Consider the following 19913-nt stretch of genomic DNA (forward strand, 5'->3'; position numbering starts at 1 on the left):
ACAATGGGAGCTTTACAACCAGGCCTTCCTACACCTACAATGATTCCACAGGAATGGCAAATAGTTGTCATTGATCTGAAAGATTGTTTCTTCACTATTCCATTGGCTGAGCAGGACAAAGAAAAATTTGCTTTTACTCTGCCTTCTATAAATCATGCTGAACCCAATAAAAGATATCAATGGAAGGTACTCCCCCAAGGCATGAAAAATTTGTCAACTATTTGTCAATGGTTTGTGGCACAGGCCTTGTCAAAAGTGCGGGAGCAATTTAAAAATTGCTACTGTTATCATTACATGGATGATATCGTGTTGGCATCTGATAACAAACAACAGTTATCACCTCTCAAACAATGTGCGGTGACAAATTTGAAAGCTTATGGTCTGATCATTGCTCCAGAGGAAGTGCAGGAACACATGCCTTGGAAATATCTAGGTATGTTGGTGACCAACACTCAAGTTATGCCCCAACCTGTAAAGTTAAACATTGATGTTAAAACTGCTATTGATGTAAAGAAATTGGTTGGTTTAATAGGTTGGATTCAATCACATTTAGGTATAACTAATCATCAGATGCAGCCATTGTTTGACTTGCTGTCAGGCATCACCTCCTCTACTGGTAGGAGGCAATTGACCCCAGCAGCAAAATACAGTTACTGATTCCATTTATGTTGCCAATTTGGTTAAGCATTTAGATCAAGCAGTGTTGTATAATATTCAAGAGAAGCCATTGTTTATCATGTTAGTGAAGTTATGGACAGTTATTGGTGCTCAAAAACATTCTTACTTCATCATGCACATTCGCAGCCATACATCATAACCAGGATTTTTTGTTGAAGGCAATGCCTTTGTAGATTCTCTAGTAGCTGCTGCTGCAATCAAAACTGTACCCAATGTGTTGCAGCAAGCAATTTTATCTCATCAATTTTTTCATCAGAGTGCTCAAGCTTTACAGCAGCAATTCAAATTGTCTCCTGGTGAAGCAAAATCAATTCTTTCTTCTTGTCCTGACTGTCACATGACTCATGTCACTCAGTATTATGGTACCAACCCTAGGGGTCTTTCCGCATTAGAGGAATGGCAAAGTGATGTTACTAAAATGCCAGAATTTGGTCGCTTTAAGTATGTTCATGTTACAGTTGATACCTTTCCTCATGCAATGGTTGCTTCAGCATTCACAGGAGAAAAAACCCGTGATGCTGTTCATCATTTTTATCATGCTTTTTCTATCCTAGGTGTTCCGTGTCACGTAAAAACAGATAACGGCCCAGCATATGCTTAGCAGAAAATGCAAGTATTCTTTTGTGCTTGGGACATTGAGCATTCAACAGGCATTCCACATGTCCCCACAAGCCAAGCAATTATCGAAAGAGCTCACGGACTTCTTAAACATCAGGTTCCAAACCAAAAAGGGGGAATGCAACAGGAGTCACCTCAAGTGAGATTAGATAAAGCTGTTTATGTGTTAAAACTTTCTGCATCCCCTACCTGACTCACAGTTATCTCAAATCTTTTACCATTTTTCTTCTTTGAATTCTAAGCAACCAAATTTCCGTAGAAATGTTAAGGTATGGGTCAAGGATTTAATTACTGATATGTGGTCTGGTCCAGTGGAACTAATAACCTGGGGTAGGGGTTTTGTCTGTGTTTTGACAGATAATGGTCCTCAATGGGTTCCTGCTTGCTGTGTTAAACCTTACCTGGAGCACGCAGGAAAGGATAGGATGGATGGTTCCACAGCTGAAGCAGAATGTGCAGATGACACTGGCTAAGAGCATATATCAGTACTTATTGATAGATGAAGGACAGGAACGATTATATTAAGAATGGGAATTTTGTTGATTGTTGTGATTGTTGTTTTGTGTTTCCCGTCTGCTTGGATTTTTGCAAAGGGCCCTGCAAAAATCCATAGCAGCTGTATTTACAGTTCAAAAACAAAAAGGGGGAATTGTGGAAGGGGCTAACAGCAGACCTGTTAGCTAAAGGAGCGAGAAGAAACTGAGAAGTAAGAAGAAGCTGATAAGGAGCTCTCTCCAAGGCTGTAACCAAGGAGGCCGAGAGAAGAAAGGTAAGAGAACCTTGCAGCTGGACGAAGTATTTTTAGAAAGTTACTTGAAGTCACTATAACTTTTCACCAATAGTGTTATGTTGACTTATTTTGGCCAATAGTTAGGGTAGAAGAAGCATAAACAATTGGAAAATGTATAAAAGGTCAGCTATGTTCAATAATAAAGGGTTGCCAAGTGAGACTGCTTGTGGTGTCTGCTTTGTGTTGTGACCGCCTCGACAGCGACAATGCTGTAAAAGAATGTATTTTATAAAGATTGTGAAATCCAAACGAGTCTCTGACCACAAGCAGCCCAAGAGGTGGACGTCTGTTCAAACTCTGAAATTCCTGAAGATGGCAGGATAACAATCGGCATTTAGCTTATGGAGAGACGCACACAGCATGATGATCACCGCTATCCCGAGCCATTGGAAGACACCTAAGAGCGATCATCGCTCTGTTGATATCATTCAAGATAGCTGAAGTCGCCAGAAAGATACATGTGAATACATGACTTCCCAGGATTCGATCAACACTGGCTATCAACCAGGAAACGGCGATTGTCCAGCTCTGCACAGTGAAAGAACCAACTGTGAATATGCAGAGTTACAAAAGAAACTTGGACTCCTTCATCTCAGGCACAATAAACTGTATAAAACATCCCTGCTAGAAGCGACTCTCGTGAAAGGGGGAAGGTCCGATGCGATAGAGGTTGGATCCAGGTTCACCCAGCACTGAAGCCAGGCTGTCTCTTTGGCTGTGGTGGTTTTGAGGACTGTATTTTGGTCGTGCAAAAAGATAAATCTTTTCGCATTTTTGGTAATTTGGCTTTCGACTGATCATTTATAACAACTACCCATGGTCAGAAAAGACCAGCCCTATCTTAGAAGGGCACAGGGAAAAGACATTGTACCTATAGTCTCGGGGAACGGAGGCAACTGCAAGTCTCCAGTCTTGGCTGCAGGGAACATTGGAGATTACTGGACTCCTTGTTCGTCAGCATCAGCTGCAGAGAACAATGGGGTCCACCAGACCCCTTGTTCTTCAGTCTTGGCTGCAGTCACATCCAGGGTCCACCAGATGTCGTTGTTGTATTGAGGACTGCTGAATAAAACGACATGCAGACTCCAAGGTCTCAGAAGGCAAAATGCAAAGTTTATTAGAAACCACACATTCTTTTTATAGACAGTTACAATAAAAGTGGACCTGACTGGTCCTTAATCAACATGCCTCACACCACTGGCTAATTAGGAACACCCTTCTTGCACCTCTTACAAGTAAACAACTTGTTCAAAACACCAGCTGCAGGATTGTTTTAATTCTTTCTCTGTGTTTTCTCAAAACTTCCCATAGGAAATCTCTGAGAAAGTTTACCCGACTGTTTCTCTGACCAAACTTTCAGTATCCATAGTCAGCCTCACTGATCAAAAATGCAGTGGATTATGGTAACTTTGGATAAACTTTTAAAAAGCCTTAAAATTATACCCAAAATGAATGCTGGCTGTCAGTCTGGAGTTCAATAGTTTTCAAAATAGAGTAATCTAAAAGGTTTCAATGTTCGTGCAGGCCCTGACCTAGTGAACACTAGTCAATCATAATACATACTTGTATATAGTGCCACTTAAGATTTATTCAAGTTATCCGCATCCACTTCTGTTCTCAGCCTTAATAATTCAATCAACATAATTCTACCTATTAAATTCAGAAGAGTGTTCAGGACAACATGCACCTACCCCCTTATGAACAGTAAAACAATACATTCAACAAAATAATAAGCACCACTGAACAAAAATACCTACAACTGCCTAAATGTTTACCATCACCCAAGGTCTGCCATAGCTGCGAAGCCTCTTTTCCTTAGTAAGGACTTGGAAAGCCCCTCCCGGAGCAAGGCCTCCAAGCCTACCTTGAGAAAGGGTGTCCAGCTTTTATAAGACCAAATTTACAATTCAAAGTGACTTGATTTCATTTTTAGGACAGAAACACCTGGGTTTGATGGCATACTTCCTCTGCCAGCCAGGGCCACAGCTTGGTCAGAGCCAAGACCTTGTATGGGAGGTTTTCCATATCATACCATATCATATCATATCATATCATATCATATCATATCATATCATATCATATCAATCTTAAAAACAAACCTCTGTTAATATCTACTGAAAAAGTTTCTTAACATCAGTAACTTACAAATAATCAAAGGAATGCAGACAACTAACATAAAATAATATGTTATTGCTGGATCACTATCTGTGCCAAGCACTGAGTTTAATAAAATTTAATAAAAATACACAGTTAGGAGATGAGGTTATGTTCAGATTTTGATTTCAATTTCATCATATATTACTAAATTTTGCAAATGCATCAGCAGTACACTTAACAACATCCCTCTCTGGAATCTCTAGCTGACATGATCTCACACCAATTCCAAACACGCAACCTTAAAAACCTTTAGCTTATTTCTAAGTGGGTAAATATTAAAACTGGTTAGCAGAATTAAACACCAGAATCTTCAGAAGTCATTCCTGTGCATAGTTAAATGCTGCAAGATAATTTCACATTTAGTAGAGCAGACTTTCATAAGAGTTGTGTAAGTCATAATCAAATCTAAGTGGTTTTTGTTAATTCAAAGTTTACAGCAATATCAAAAAAAACTTGGCAATCATCAATTTCACAACTCACAGATATGGTCCTTAAATTCCATAATGCCAGACATTTCAAAATTTAGCAAGCTGTTCGTTGTTATTGCATCTTTCTACTGCTGGAAACTTCTTGGCTAAGAATTTCTATCATCACTTGCCTTGCTGTGTCTGATTATCAGTTCTTTGGAAGACCTCACCAAAGAAGCCTTCCTCAATGCATTTCAACTTGGTAAATAATTCTGGGTCTGCTCTGTGCATTGGGCACCTGCACCACGACAGGCAAGCAGGCCACAGCAGGTTGCAGCAGCTGGGAAGGCACCACCCATTGCTCCCCATGGCTACCTTGCCCATGCCCTGTTCCCCAGTCCCAGAGCGGGGGTGGCCGCTTGGAGCCCCCCCAGGATAGTGATTCTCAGCATTGCCGTGGTTGGTTCAGAAGACTGTGTTGGGCTCTGGCTGTAGATGGTCGTTGCTAGACGATGTGACTTGTCACCCACTCTTGGCGGCATGTGGCTCTGGTTCGCTGGTTCCCAGGGCCACTCACAGCCAGTAGGGTCCTCCAGCCCCTCAGGCACTAACAGTGGAGCTGTCTGCCACTGTGTCCCCCAGGCTTCTCAAGCCCCAACAAGGCTTGTAGGGCCTGTTCAGATATGTGTTTTATCCCCTGTCTGCATAAAAAGAGGGTCTATACCAATACCACGGCATTTTCTTCAGTGGAAACTTGTGTCCCCATGTCCCCAGTGTCTTTTTCTATTTACACAGTCCAGACCTTTGCAGCAAACCCCGCTGTGAGCAGCTCTCCCTGGCTGCCCTCCTCTGCTGGGGGTCCATCTCTGCTGCTATCCCCGTGGCCTGGCTATTCAAGACAGACACATGACACAACATTTGAGGTTCATGCCACAACAACCAACTTTTATTGAGTTTCTTTTACATAGTCATAGACATGTTTAGATATGTTTACATAGTTTAGACATAGTTAGACCACATGGTTGGTCCTGATTTGCTGAATTTCATTACCACCTGGCTTACTGGCCAATAGATGTTTGTGTCCCTAATCACCTAAACTGGTTCCCTAACAGCCTAGACTGGTTGAGTTAATATAACTCAGTTAGGGTTATCTGTAACTGTGAGGCCCCCAGGCCACCTGTGGGCTACCACATGTCTCAACTACCCCTCCTAAGGAAATGCAGAGCACTGTAGTCACCCCCAAGCTTCCTTCTCTCCAAACTACATAAAACCAAGTGTCCTTAGCTACTCCTCAGAGAAAATACCTGCCAGTCTCTTGCTCAGCTTTGCTGCCCTCTGCCAGATGCATTCAACAACCTTCACATCCTTTTTTCCTCACATGATACCCAATTGTGAGGCTGTGCCAACAGTGATTACAGCATGATAATCACCTCTTTGGACTGACTATTTGATGCATGCCAGGACATAGTTTGCCCTCTGGGCTGCCCAGGCTCACACTGCTGCATGATATTGATGCTGCTAGTCAGCAATCCTAGCCCCCTTCCTGCAAGGCAGCTCTCCAGCCACTCCTTACCCAATTTAGACTTGTGTCAAGTGCTACTCCATCCTGGGTGCAGTTAGACTTCTTAAATTTAATCCCTTTAATCACTGCCAGATGTGGCCCTGTTCACCGCAGCGTGTAAGCTCTGCCGTTCAGCAAGATCTTCACCCAGTGCACCATGAACTCATTCATCCCACAGCTGCACAACTTGTCTGAAGAACAGACTTACCATGTGAAATACTGAACCAATTCCTTGTTTAGCTTTGCTTGCTCATGCAGCTATTGCTTTACCTGTGGCTGCATTTCTCTTCACAAAGCAAAGCAAGGCGCAACTTCTCAAGGATTTTCTGGGATTCACATTCTCTGAACCTCAGAGAAAGAAAAAACAATTCTTATCTCATTTACTGCTCCTGTGTTTTGGAACAAGTGGAATGCATTGTGGAAGATTGTTTACCTGAAGGGAATTGGTAATTGGATTCTGGTGTGAGTGTTTTTAATCACTGACCAATTGAATCCATGTGTGTGTGTCAGGACTGTTGGCTGACAGTCACAAGATTCTGTGCAGTTGAGTGCTTGTGCAGTTTAAGTTCAGATGTAGTGTAATATAGTATAGAATAATTTAGTGTAATAAAGTAATTAATAAGTCTTCTGATTCCATGGAGTCCTCCTTGTCTTTCCTCCCATCATCGGCCGTTGCCTTGCTTTCCAATATTTACCTACTAACCTGTCTTTGTCAACTCAACCCATGAGTTTTCCCACTTTCACTCTTCCAAATTTCTCCCCCATCTCACTGCAGGAGAGTGAGAGAGTGGCTATGTGGGATTGTCACTGTTTGCATTGCCAACACCCATCAGCAGCTCCAAGATCAGCTGGAGGAGAACAACCGCCATTCAGACGAGCTCTGCCTTCTCCATGTGTGTACCTTCTCCTGTACCTGCTGCTGCCCATTGTGCTGCTCTGGTGTCCATCGCAAACAGGTGCAAACCAAGAAGAGAAAAACAGAGTAACAGCTCCCAAGAAGCTGTGATTTCCCAAAGAAACCTCCATTGGGCTGTGCTACTGTGAGCTGCATCACTACAACTTTGTGTCAGCATCATTCCATCAGCTGGCAAGAGGTCAGATAAGGAGGAGACAAAAAGGCAAAAAAACAATCAAAATTTCTATTGAGTTTTTTTCACTGCACTTTGCCTTGTATTCTCATAAAGGTCTCAGACGTGGCTAATTACATGAGAAGCTGAGATGTAAGTTTTAAAAATGAGCATGTTTCTAACCCTGAGGAACTTTTGAAGGTCTAGCACCCAAGAACCTTCAAAACCACAATGCAGCCTTTGGGACATTTTTCCTGATTTCTTGAGTATTCTTTGCAATTTCTTATTTCTCAAGGTCAGCATTTTTTGTTAACAGGGAAAGGATTTTACATTTTCCTTAATGACATGGTTTTGTCTAGATCTTCCACTTTTCAATTTTTTCCTATATTACTGCTCTTATGTAAACCTAAGGCAAATTAAAAACTCTCAACCACCTATATTTTAACTAGAGTAGAAGTAAGTATTAAGAAAAAAAAAATTAAATTCACACTAATTCTCCCTTTCCAAGGCTCAAGTTTTTATGTTTTTTTCACAGCATACCATACTGCTACCTTCCTCTTTAGGCATGTTGCTCTTCCTTTCTCAGTCAGCCAAAAGGTCCTTGAGGATAGTGGGCAAGATTCTACATGGTTATAAGAGCACACAGGTTTAAGGACACAAAAGACAGCTCTGGAATACAAACACATAAAAACAGAGATACATGTCCAGAGATACTAAGTCAACCTTAGCTACTGCACTTAAATATAGGAGGAACAGGTCAAAGTCATTATTTTTTTGATACAAACCCCTACAACTTTACCCACCTCAGAAATCACAATTGACAAATTTACCATAGTATTAATGTTCACAGGTTATTTGCCAACAACTACTTGTCTAGTGTAAAGACAAAAACTTGAGACTGGATTTTTCCATGCAAGCATCTACCATTTTATACATGATTAATCGCCTCCACTAAACAAAAATAATCAAGTCTTGTCAAATATTTTACATTGTTTTTCTTTTAGTGGTTCTATGATTTCAAACTCATATGGGATTTTTTTATCTTTCCAGTAGTTTCTAAAAATCTTATCTATCTCAGCAACATCTTGCCTGAGTCTGAAAGTACATACACCTAGATAGCCTTACTGTGAACACTGTACTTTAAAAAAGGCTTTGTGTGTCATAGTTTGACACTGGCTCAACACCAGCCATCAAAAAAGTCAATTTGCTCATTATCCCCTGCCACAGCTGGGCAGAGGAGAGAAAAGAAAAAATTAAGAAAAAGAAAATAAAGAAAAAGGGTTCATGAGTTTAGATAAGGACTGTGAGAAAACACTTCAAGGGCAAAACAGTCTGAACTTAAAGTTGCAAAGTGAATTTATTACTAACCAAATCAGAGGAGGATAATGAGAAGTAAAATAAGCCCTTAAAACACCTTTTCCCCCCAGTTCCTTCCTTCTTCCCACTGACAGTGCAGGGAAGCAGGGCATGGGGATTTTGGTCAGTTTGTCACCCCAGATCTTCTTCCACTGCTCAGGGAGAGAAGTCCTTCCCCTGTGAGACTGTGGGATCCCTCCCATGGGAGACAGTTCTCCAGCATGGGTCCAATCTCACAAGCAGCATTTCTCCCAAAACTGCTGCGGCATGGGTCACTCTTCCATGTGGTGCAGTCCTCCAAGGACAGGCTGCTCCAGCCTGGAAGCAGAGGTGCCCTCTCTGTACCAGGTCTTCCACCAGATCACAGCCTCCTTCACAGCCTCCTCCAAGCATCCACCCATTCTAGCTTGATCACCTCCCCCATGGGCTGCAGGGGGACAGCTGCTTCACCTTGGTCTCCAATCACCACAGCCTGCATCTTGGCTCTGGCACCTAGAACTCCTCCTCCCCTCCTTTCTCCACTGACCTTGGTGTTGCCATGTTGTTTTCCCTCACATGTTCTCACCTCCTCCTCTGTGATGCCTGAAAGACAGGCTGGAAACAAATCCCCATAGACCTGCTCTATAGAGCAGGTATTTGTTTACTGCAGCCAGTGGTGGCGTGTGGGATAGCTTTGCCTAACTCACTCTCCTTTGTCAAGTGCTGTGGTATAGCAATGTGGCAATATGGATGGTGTTAGCTGCTACCTTCCCAAAAGTGTCTTCCGAGAAAGCAAATACAGACAGTCACTCAATCCACACACACACATCACAGATAGGTCAGTGAAGAAAAATGGAAAGGGTCTCTGTATAGAGTTCCAGCGAGGTTTATTGCAGTCATGCTGAAGGATTCCAGGGACAAAGACAGGCAAACAGTGCAGGGCTCTGAGTTAACTATAGAGTCAGGAGCCAATCATATGGGACCACAGGGGTAGTACAAGGGCAGGGCAAAGGGCAGTGACCTATGCGGAAAGCATAGATTAACATAATGTCGCAGGGCATCATGGGAGAAGCCCCTTTTGACTCACCCTGAGGAGAGAGATATTCTCAAAGTGTCTAGTAAATTCTTCCAAGGAAATACCCTAGAAGTTTCCCTAATAGGCTCAAAGGCCTCCACACTGTGGTATATTTATATAGTAAGTATTGCTCAGCATCATTATGCAGCTACAACATCATCATGTACATGCCAGAACTAATTTACATTGTATGATCTCAGGGTTATTAGTTCTTTTGCACTGTGCTCGCATCTCCCCAATTTGGGGGTTATCAGGGATCTTTGATGAAGGCTTCCAAAGTCTTCCTCACATCTGAACTTTTCAACTTTGTCTTTGGATCATGTACAGTTACGGTGCTCCTTGATGTGTCTGGTCTTAACCGGCCTAAATTCTTTGATTTGTGGCTAACTGGCTTTGTATTTGCCAATTTTTCATTAGCACTATACTTATCTATCTCTAAAGCTATCCACCTGGTGAGTTTTTCTTCCTTTTTTGTCTATTCAGCAGTAAGCAATTAGTTAACCATATACTAGCCAATACCTTGTATAAAAAGTTGTATCATGCTATATAGGTCTAAAAAACTATTATTCAGGTTACACAGGTATCAGGTTATACAAATATATAAAAAGTCATTCTTTGGATTATATTGATATCAGTTTATATAGACACATCAGGTTATACAGCTGTATTATAACTCAAGCTATATAAGCACTTTGTAACTTTGATCTAAGTTATACAGGCATCTCTGGCTAGGGAAAACTGTGCCCTCACTTTTTGGTTCTGTTCTTAAATATGTTATCACAGAGACATTACCAACCTTTCTAATTGGCCCAGCTTTGGCCAGCAGCATGTCCATCTTCAGACCCATCAGAGACTGGCTTATATGATGGAAGCTTCTAGCAGCTTCTCATAGAAGCCACCTCTGTGGCCCCCCTGCTACCAAAAGCCAGGGCATGCAAAACCAATACATTGTGTGACAGTGCACACAGGAAAATGTATACTCAGACTGCATGTCACTCAATGAACTGGACTAAGGTTTAGGCCAGGAAGTATTCCACACCTAACAAATGTATCATAGGTAGGAGCAAGCAAAATTCTGAGCTATTCAACATGTTGTTCTAACAAAATAAGGCAAAAGTTTTAAGTTACAGTGAAAGGTGACTTACTGTTGCCACTGAAGAGATTCAAACCATGTTTATTCCATTTCTGCTGAGAAACAGGTGTAGATGGGTCCCATGTAAGAAGTAATACAGAAAAAATACCAAATCTGGATGCTCTTCAACTGGCATGAGGCTAAATATATATTTGACAGGAACAAATTTACATACAGGTTTCAGTGCATGTATATACCATATACTGTAGTTATGCCACTACATGCTCAATACAACCTGTAGGGATTTTTTCTTAATTGCCTTGTGACAGAACATACTGACACATGTTAAGCCACATTTCCTCATAAAAATCCTAAACAGACTTCTAAGTGCTATTTCAAATACCTGGTACCAGATACTTGTTATGGAAAGAGACTTGAAGTGGTTAGAAGTTGTACATAATACAGGTGGCAACAGAAAAAAATCCAAAAGTCAGATTTAATTAGACTGGATACAAATAGTTGTAGATATTTAAAACAAAATTTGAGGACAGTATGTAACAGAAAATAATTCATTGTTACATAAAAAGCAAGTTCTGCTTTTTAAAAAACTCTTCAAATAACACTACTAAAGACATTAAAAGATTTTTACAATTATGAAAATGTACTTTAATGATTTTGAAGAATTAGGTTTTTTAAAAGGTCATGCAGAAATCTGAGGTGAATCCATTCGTAAACACTGCTTACCTTAATGTAAAGGCACCAGTGATTAGCTGCAACCCAGAACACCTTCCATAAAACACTGCTGAAATTGTGTACCTAGAGAAGAAATCTTTGCAAGGCAAAGCACCACCTGTTTGTGGGCCACAGAATCATAGATCATAGAATGCTTTTGAGTTGGAGAAGATCCTTAAAGATCTCTACAAGGGCAGGAACATCTTCCACTAGATCAGGTTGCTTAAAGCCCAATTCAACCTGGCCTTGAACACTTGCAGGGATGGGGCATCCACAGCTTCTCTAGACAACCTGTTCCAGTGCCTCACCACCCTTTGACTCAAAGAATTTCCTCTTCTAAACTTACCCTCTTTCTCTTTAAAACTATTACTCTGCTACCCATCATCTGATCACTAAACTGCCTGATAAAGAGTCCTTCCTCATCTTTGCTGTAAGCCTTCTTTAAATACTGGAAGGTTATAGTCTCCCAGGAGCCTTCACTTTATTAGGCTACACCATCCACATCAGTCTGTCTTCACAGGGGAGGTACTCCAGCCCCCTGTCTACCTCCATGGAGTCAGCATGGCTTCATTAAAGGGAAGTAATCGCTGATCTACCTTCATTAAAGGGAAGTAATTGATGAAATTACTGGCTTAGCTCAAGGAAAACCAGTAGATACTGTCTTCCTGGACTTCAGTATGGCCTTTGACACTGTCTCAGATAACACTCTCATAAACAAGCTGTTGATGTACACAGATAGGCAGACAGTAAAGTGGATTGAAAACTGCCTGCATAGCTGGGCACCGACACTGCTGATGAGCAGTGCAAGGTCTAGTTGGAGGCCAGTAATTAGTGGTCTATCCCAGGGGTCCATACTGGGTCAGGTCCTTCATACCTTGTTAATCGATAATCTGGATGAATGATCAGGCAGAGTGTATCCTCAGGAAGTTTGTTGATGACACAAAACTGAGGCTGTGGAAGCTGTGCCCTGGCAAAGAGGGCTCAGCTCATCAATGTGTATAAATACAGGGAGGGTGCCAGACTCTTTCCAGTGATGCTCCTTAACAGAACAAGAGGTGATTTGCACAAACTGAAACTCAGGAGGTTAGCTCTGAATATTAAGAAACACTGTGAGGGTGACTAAGAATTACCACCGATTGATCAGGGAGACTGGAGATTCTACCCCTGGTAAATTTAAGCTGTTTGGGCAAATGGCTCTAGATGTCCTTATTTAAGCTACACAGTTGGACTAGATGATCTCTTTAGGTCCCTTTCACCCTCAACCACCCTGTGATTCTGCAAATAATAAAACATTAAAACTAGTCCAAATATTTGTACGTTGTGAGACAGTAAATGTCTTCAAAGAAAGGGAACAGTTCCGATTTGATATCCCTTGTGACATGTGATGCAAATCCCTTCTCAGTTATTCAGTAAGATCCTTTAATTCTCTAAAAAGCTCCCCATTGCCCTCTTGGTATCTTGCCAGATGTGCTAGGTCTCCTGCAAGCTTCCTGTTTCTGACTTTGGCTTTTAAAAACTTCTTCAGCTATTTGCCCTTGTAATTTCCTTCGTCCATACCCCCTGATACAGTTTACATTACTGTAACCTTTATTCTAGGTATCAACAGCAGAAGCAGATGAAAGATTTACTCTGCCTATCTCGTGGGCCAAGTTTTCTGGTTGCAAGAGTTTTCTAATACAAACATTTTAAAAATTAGAAGGCAGCAGCTACTGCCCCTTTTTATACAGTGTCTGGCTGTATACTTAACAGTCTCTCCAAATAAATTACATATTGGACAAAAAACAGCCTTTCAAACACAAAAGCACATTAAAGCCAAATGCTTTTGTTTAGCCTTGCCAAAAGAAGACTGCGGGGGAGCAGAACTCCTGCTATAAATATCTCAAGGAGAGGACAGTTATTCATACTAAGGGAACACTGGTATAAGAACAACTGCATATGAACTAGTGTGAAACTATCTAGGATGAATCCTGAAAGCAGATTTTCTTCCACTGGAGCAAAGACACTCCAGAGCAGCCTTAAAATACACCTAACAGCAGCACACATACACAATGGCATCCAGGTTCAAGGACAAAAGTTTAACAGGAGAGACTGGACTCCTGACACAAAAGATCATTTTACTATTCCATCCTTGTCATCTGTTTCACATTATAATTCATTCTAATAAAAGACCAACACTTTTAATAGACAAATGTCACTTTACAACCATGCATAAACCTCACAATCACTGGTGCTGATGAATGACAATCAAGCACACAAAATGAAAAATTCCTGCCACTGTATGCCTCACTGTCTTGGGTTGCAAAATGTGGGTGGGGGTCTGTATTCTATTATCTCCTGTTAGACCAGAGCAGCAGCTTTATTTTTCCACTGGATTCCCAGAGGAAGACCAGGCCCATCTACACCACGACTGGGTCTTCAGAGGAAAAAAGACACCCTTCTACAGGATCATTGCTTCAACAGAACCATATCTGTAACTCCAGGAGGAGTGCAGTCAGCATTTAATTGGACTGCTACCAACACCCTGAACAACAGGGTGTTAGGTCATATTCTCTGTCAGTGTTGTTTTGTATTACTGCATTTTTTATTTTCATTTTCTCCCCTAATAAAGAACTGTTATTCCTTTTCCCATATCTTTGCCTGAGAGCCCCTTAATTTCAAAATTATAACAATTCAGAGGGAGGGGGTTTACATTTTCCATTTCAGGAGAGGCTCCTGCCTTCCTCAGCAGACACCTGTGTTTTCAAACCAAGACACTCACAGAAAGGGCATAAGCATGACATACCAGAGTTTATCAGTCTCAGAAATAACCCTGATAAAGCATGTATATAACTCAATCTTCACTGTCTGGCTGATGCACTGTTTCAGCCAGGGGTTAAATTTCTCAGCCCCCTCTAGAAGGTTTTCCAGCGTAAGCAGAGTGGAGGCAAAGTTAAATGGTTACAGTATCTCAGAGGATGGTATCATATTCTTCCTTCTTACACTGAAATATGCAATGCAAGCAATAGATACTTTTATACCATTATAACCACAAATTAACTAGGAAAATCATACACTTCAACTGACTTGAACCACTAACAGGCTCATCTGAAGTCCTTGAAAGAAATCTCAAACATTTCTTACAACTAAACCCCAGCACCCAAATTATTCTTCATTCATGAAGAAGGTTTTGCTTATTAGCTGATTTCAAATGCCAGAAGGTAACTTTCATTCAGAATAGACTGCCCTGTGACACCGAGTGGTGGAATTTCACTTTTGTAATTTTATTATAATCTGAAAGAGGTGGTATCTGAAGAGCAGAGAAAATGACTATACAAAGAATTTATAGAACATTCATTTATATACTGAAGACTTTTAGATGCTTCTTTACAGTTTGAAGAAAAAAACTTAAAATTTTCACTAGTAGGAAAAAACAAGAAAGAAATACTAAATATATAATGACAGTGTTGGATACATGAAACCGTTAATATAAAGCATGGCTTTTAGCATTTTTGTAGTTTAACACTGTATGATTATAATAGTATATTTATGAACCACATTAACAGGAGTCTGGCTAAATATATGTGTCAACTTGCTGCTATTAGTTATGAAATTGTATATACATATCTACCAAAAATCTTGAAAGTAATCTTATATTTGCCATGAACATGTAAGTTCCATTACTATTTTTCTACACAGACTACATAATGTTACATACTGAACTATCTTGCTTTGTCCATTTTAAAATTCATTAAAAAGCAAATGCACATGGCAATATACCAAGGGAATGCAAAATAGAAAATCTCCGTGAGAAACAGGGTAACTTCTTTTTTCCCACTTAGCAAGTAGAGCTAGACTCTCAGAAAATACCACCAGGAGTGTCAGCATGCAATCCCTCATGCTTTTGAATTCAGCACACCTTGAGAAAGCACAAGGAATATAAAATAAGGTCCTGAATGGAAATGACAATATACAGGAAAAAAAGACATTTTGTTTTCAGCCCAAAGGCCAACACTTAGTGTCTAAGAAGATACACTAAAATTTATTATCTACATAAGTGAAAAAATATAGTTTAAAAATCCTCCTCATTTCAATTCTTACGACACATCAGCTTAAAATCTAAGTGGGACTTAAATCTACTTTTAATGTCAGCTGAAGAATTTCTGTGGGCTCCAACAGGGTGATGAGATTACGCAACTGGAACCTTACTACACCAAAAGAATATTAAAAGAAAACTTGTTCGCATATTTTGTAAAAGGAGCAAAGCTCCTAGTTGTAAGAACTGCATTCTTTTTTTGGATGGTACATAAACACTGTTAAGTAGTATACCTCTGTGCCAAAAGAACAATTATATGTTACTAATCTGAGGTACTTGCCTTTTTTGCTTCAATGGATAACTATTGAATTCCGCACTTTGAATTGCTTCACCCCTCTACAGATATCCAATGCCTGCTGCTACTAATAGACCACTTTCTGGTCCAAATACATCAAACTTCAAGTATTTCTTCTCTCTCTCTCTTCCTCCTCACTTTCCTCTTAAAAAACATAAAGTCATTTACACAAAATTGGTAGTTACACAAATAATTTGGTAACACTTCAGCTATGGTCACTGAGAAAGGTTTAACATGGCCCCAACACTTCAGGAAATACAGAGAGAGCTGTTAAAAAAAACATATTTTATACAGGGCAAATATAGTTCAAATTGGCAGATAAAAGGATTAAAATCTACAAGTGGATAAAGTGGCTCATCTATGAACATACAAAATACAAAATGTTATTTTATTCCTCAGGTTTTTAACATAATGTTGACAGCTGCACATGAAAGAAATAGAAGTAATGAAATTTTTCAGCACTTGCCCCACTAAAGTTGCATTATAACCATCAGTTCTGATACAGGGGTCTAGTACTGCTCTTTTTGAATGAATGGGAACTGCACAGGAGATCTCAGTGGCTTACTCTCCCTTCCACTTCAGGCTTCCACTGTAACCTACTGCATCAATTTTCCATAAAGCTAAATAGCACTTTCTTATGCATTTCATATATCAATGTGTTAAGAAAGATAAAGAGATATGTACAAGTGTGCTGGATGCAGAAATCATGACATAAATGCTCTCAAGAAATGGGACGAAGTAACAAAATAAATTCAATTCACTTTCAGATTCTCTAGCTCAAGGAATAACAAATCAATATAGTTCCTATAGATGAAAAAAAAAAGGTAAAATAATCCTCAGAACTCCAGCAAAATAATGGGGTAGAAAAGTCCGGAAATATAATTACATATGTAGGGGAATAAAACAGTGTTGCAGAGGCAGAAAATGGGAAGAGTGTTGTCACTGTAAGACAAAAGACAAAATATCAGACTATTTTCTCTAGCAAGGCCCAGCCTACACACACATTTGCTTACACAAATTAGTGCTAAAGGTAAAGCTCAACAGTGGTCTAGTTTAAGAATTATCTCTCTGGCATACCAAGATCTGAGATTCACTATAAATAATCTGTCACTGGTGAAAATGCATAAATTATACAATCTTTCTCTTTGCTTTCCTCTCATTTTTATCCTGTAATTATAAAATGCTTAATCTCCCCTGCCTAGTTCTCCATATTAAAAAAATTACAACCCCCCCTCACTTATAGAACAGATTTTCATACCTCTTTTTGTTTTGCCACTTCTGCTCTACTGAAAAATTTTCAAACTAAAATAGCTCAGCCTTCTTAACACTAAATACAGAGCAATCTTCCTGAATATTCCATACTGCCACTCCCTTCTTACCACAGAACAACTTGCACAAACATTCTCTTCACATGCATCTTCCCGTTTCTCCATTCAGTTCTCATCACTGATCACAAAGACACAGGGAAGAGCAAATAGTTTTCCTCAGATGATCACTCTCCTAAAAGTATGTTTGCAAGGCCTATAACTACCATTGATGCAATCATGGCAAGTGTCTTTGAGGAGGCTTTACAAAACACTTCCTGAACAAAAAAGTAGTGCAATCTACTAAGTATTTCTGCTCCAATAAACTATGAGAAACAGCATATGAAGATACATTAGAACTCATCAGGAGGAAAGTGCTTCATTTATGCTTCATTCAGGTAAGGGCTACGTGGTTTAGGGTGGCACCCAGCTTCTTTTGTTTTGTCCTCTGATATAAAAACAAAGAAATAATGCATCTTGAAATAAAAGCCTGAGGTCTTGCAAACACAACACACAGATCATCCTCTGCTTTCATTATTGGGAATGACAATATTCAGACATTGTTGCTGAATAGCTTTCCTCCCTCTCACAGTGATTTCCTTCAGTGAAGCCAGCAAAGAGTTCTGAATCAAGGATGGAAAGGCATCAGATCTTCTTCTGGGATCCAATCATGACCTTTGATACAAAGTTTACAATAGCACTGGCAGGTTGTTCTGGATCATGCTCTGCAAAGAGGTGGCATACGTTGTCTGTGGCACTGCCTTGCTTCCTGGCAATGAACCCAAACACTCTGCAAGGGCAGCAATCAAAGTATGTCAGAGAACTGACAGATAGGCATTGCCTCACTTCATAAAACAGAAAAGATACTGCAAAAACCAAGCACACATATCAGACTTCTCTGTTCTGATGGACAAGGTTCCATGTTGGTGCTAAACACAGTGGTCCAGATTGACCAGCCAGCTCAGGAGAGAACCAGGGAAGCAGACTGTCTCCTTCCTGCTACTCTGTCCATATGGCATCCTGTACTGTTTACTGTCAGAGACATGCTGATAACCCTGGAGATATATTTAATCGGATTCGGTACTGCTGTTCTCTAACCTAGTTTGGGGGCCGTGTGGTGTGGTGCAGGTGTGGTGTGGTGTGCTGTGCTGTGCTGTGCTGTGCTGTGCTGTGCTGTGTCAGGGGTTGCCCAAAGAGAGGAATTAGAGGGCCACACATCCTAGTGGACTGAGTACTGGAAAAAGGATTTAAGCCATCTATTTCTGTTCCTTTCCAGAAACAAGTGCTGAGCCTCTCTGTGTAAGTTATTTCTTTTGATTAAGGGGTGACAACAATGTTTGCCTTCAACAGAAAACACTTTGCAATCCACAGGTAATCATGTATTTATGCCATACGCTAATATTACTAGGAGTGTTTTCATCTATGTACTAGAAGAAGGGTTTTTTTTAAAGCTATGAGTCTAAGTGAGAGAACCTTGCGTTAAGCCTTGCTGGACAGGTGGAACACATAACTGAGAGAGCAAGTATCATTGGAATGCCTGAAACCACAGTCAAATCACAGACCCTCAATCTAAATAAACCATACAACCTCTGGCTCCAGACTTCCCACCCCCACCCATCACATAATTAGACCCCAATTTGCAGAGGTGTAGATGAAGTAACCAATGTCTAATTACAGAGGTATGAGAGACTTTTGTCTCTGAACAGATGCTTTCCCTTCCACTTCTCAGACAAAAGTAATTTAGGACACCAAATATTCAGTTAAAAGAGACTCTACTTACTTTGCAGAAAGACCATCTTTCATCCACCTTGTCCATTAAGAAAACAGTAAAAAAAAAAAACAATGGAGAAATAAAAATATTAGTTTTAGTTTTTTGTTGGGTTTTTTTGGTAGAACAATACAAATAACTTTAAATTAAAAATACTGCTTGTCATACTTACTTTCTGTCCTGTGGATCCAAAGCACAGAAAATAACAGTGTTGACTGAATAATGTCGCCGAAAAAAGAGTCTGTATAGGAAGACAGAAAATTAATTTCAGAAACAGTAAAGATGCTTGGAATTCCAAACAATAAACTAATCTGAAAAATAAATTGTGTTTAGTCTTAATTTAATACAGACATTTTTTTTTGCTATCTTTGAGTGAATTTGAAATCCACCTGAACTGCTCTAACCCAATAAATACATGTTTAAAGCACTAACATAAAGTTTTTTGAACTAAAGGAAAACTGACTCTCAAGCTAAGAGCTAGGAGTATGAAATGTATTTTTTCTAAAAACTAGCCATTTAGATACTATTTTAGTGAGACAGACAACTTTGTGGAACTTGTGAATAATTTGATCATATTACATTTCAAAATATGCACACTCCTAGGCATTACCATTAAGGTAAAGGTTCTGTGATCTGCTACAAATGATTGCAAACCCCATGGAATGAAGAAGTCTGGCACTTTTTTTTTAACCTATAATGAATTCCTGCTGTCCTTCTTTTGTTACTGTAATTTTTCTAATTGAAAGAGTTTGTTCCAAGTGCTAGTTAGGCTACCACAAAGTAAATATAAATTAACTTTTTATCACAGTTTTTTACAGGCTATCCAAAACACTGTTTCAGATCCTGGAGATATACATCACCTGCTTAAGTCAGCTCTGTTCAGTGATACTAGTGAAAGACATCATGAAGATAAGTTACTTCACAGAACAAGTTCAATATCAAATGCTAGCAAAGCCGTTACTTTCCTAAGAAATAACAATAA

At 40.0% G+C, this 19913-nt stretch overlaps 1 protein-coding gene across 1 annotated transcript in view; it reads right to left on the reverse strand.

The window, feature by feature from the left end:
* Positions 1 to 9890: 9890 nt before the first annotated feature.
* The window catches only part of TNS3 (tensin 3), a 208292-nt gene continuing 198269 nt past the window's right edge, over positions 9891 to 19913 (reverse strand). Inside the window, exons 27-30 of the mRNA XM_059478542.1 lie at positions 19104 to 19172; positions 18944 to 18970; positions 12089 to 17953; positions 9891 to 12057 (exon numbers count right to left, since the gene is read on the reverse strand). Of these exons, the coding sequence (XP_059334525.1) occupies positions 17809 to 17953; positions 18944 to 18970; positions 19104 to 19172 (241 nt within the window). The 3' untranslated portion in view covers positions 9891 to 12057; positions 12089 to 17808. The remainder of the gene's footprint in view (positions 12058 to 12088; positions 17954 to 18943; positions 18971 to 19103; positions 19173 to 19913) is intronic.

The sequence above is a fragment of the Ammospiza nelsoni genome, chromosome 1 (assembly GCF_027579445.1).
Source record: "Ammospiza nelsoni isolate bAmmNel1 chromosome 1, bAmmNel1.pri, whole genome shotgun sequence".
Lineage (NCBI taxonomy): Eukaryota > Metazoa > Chordata > Aves > Passeriformes > Passerellidae > Ammospiza > Ammospiza nelsoni.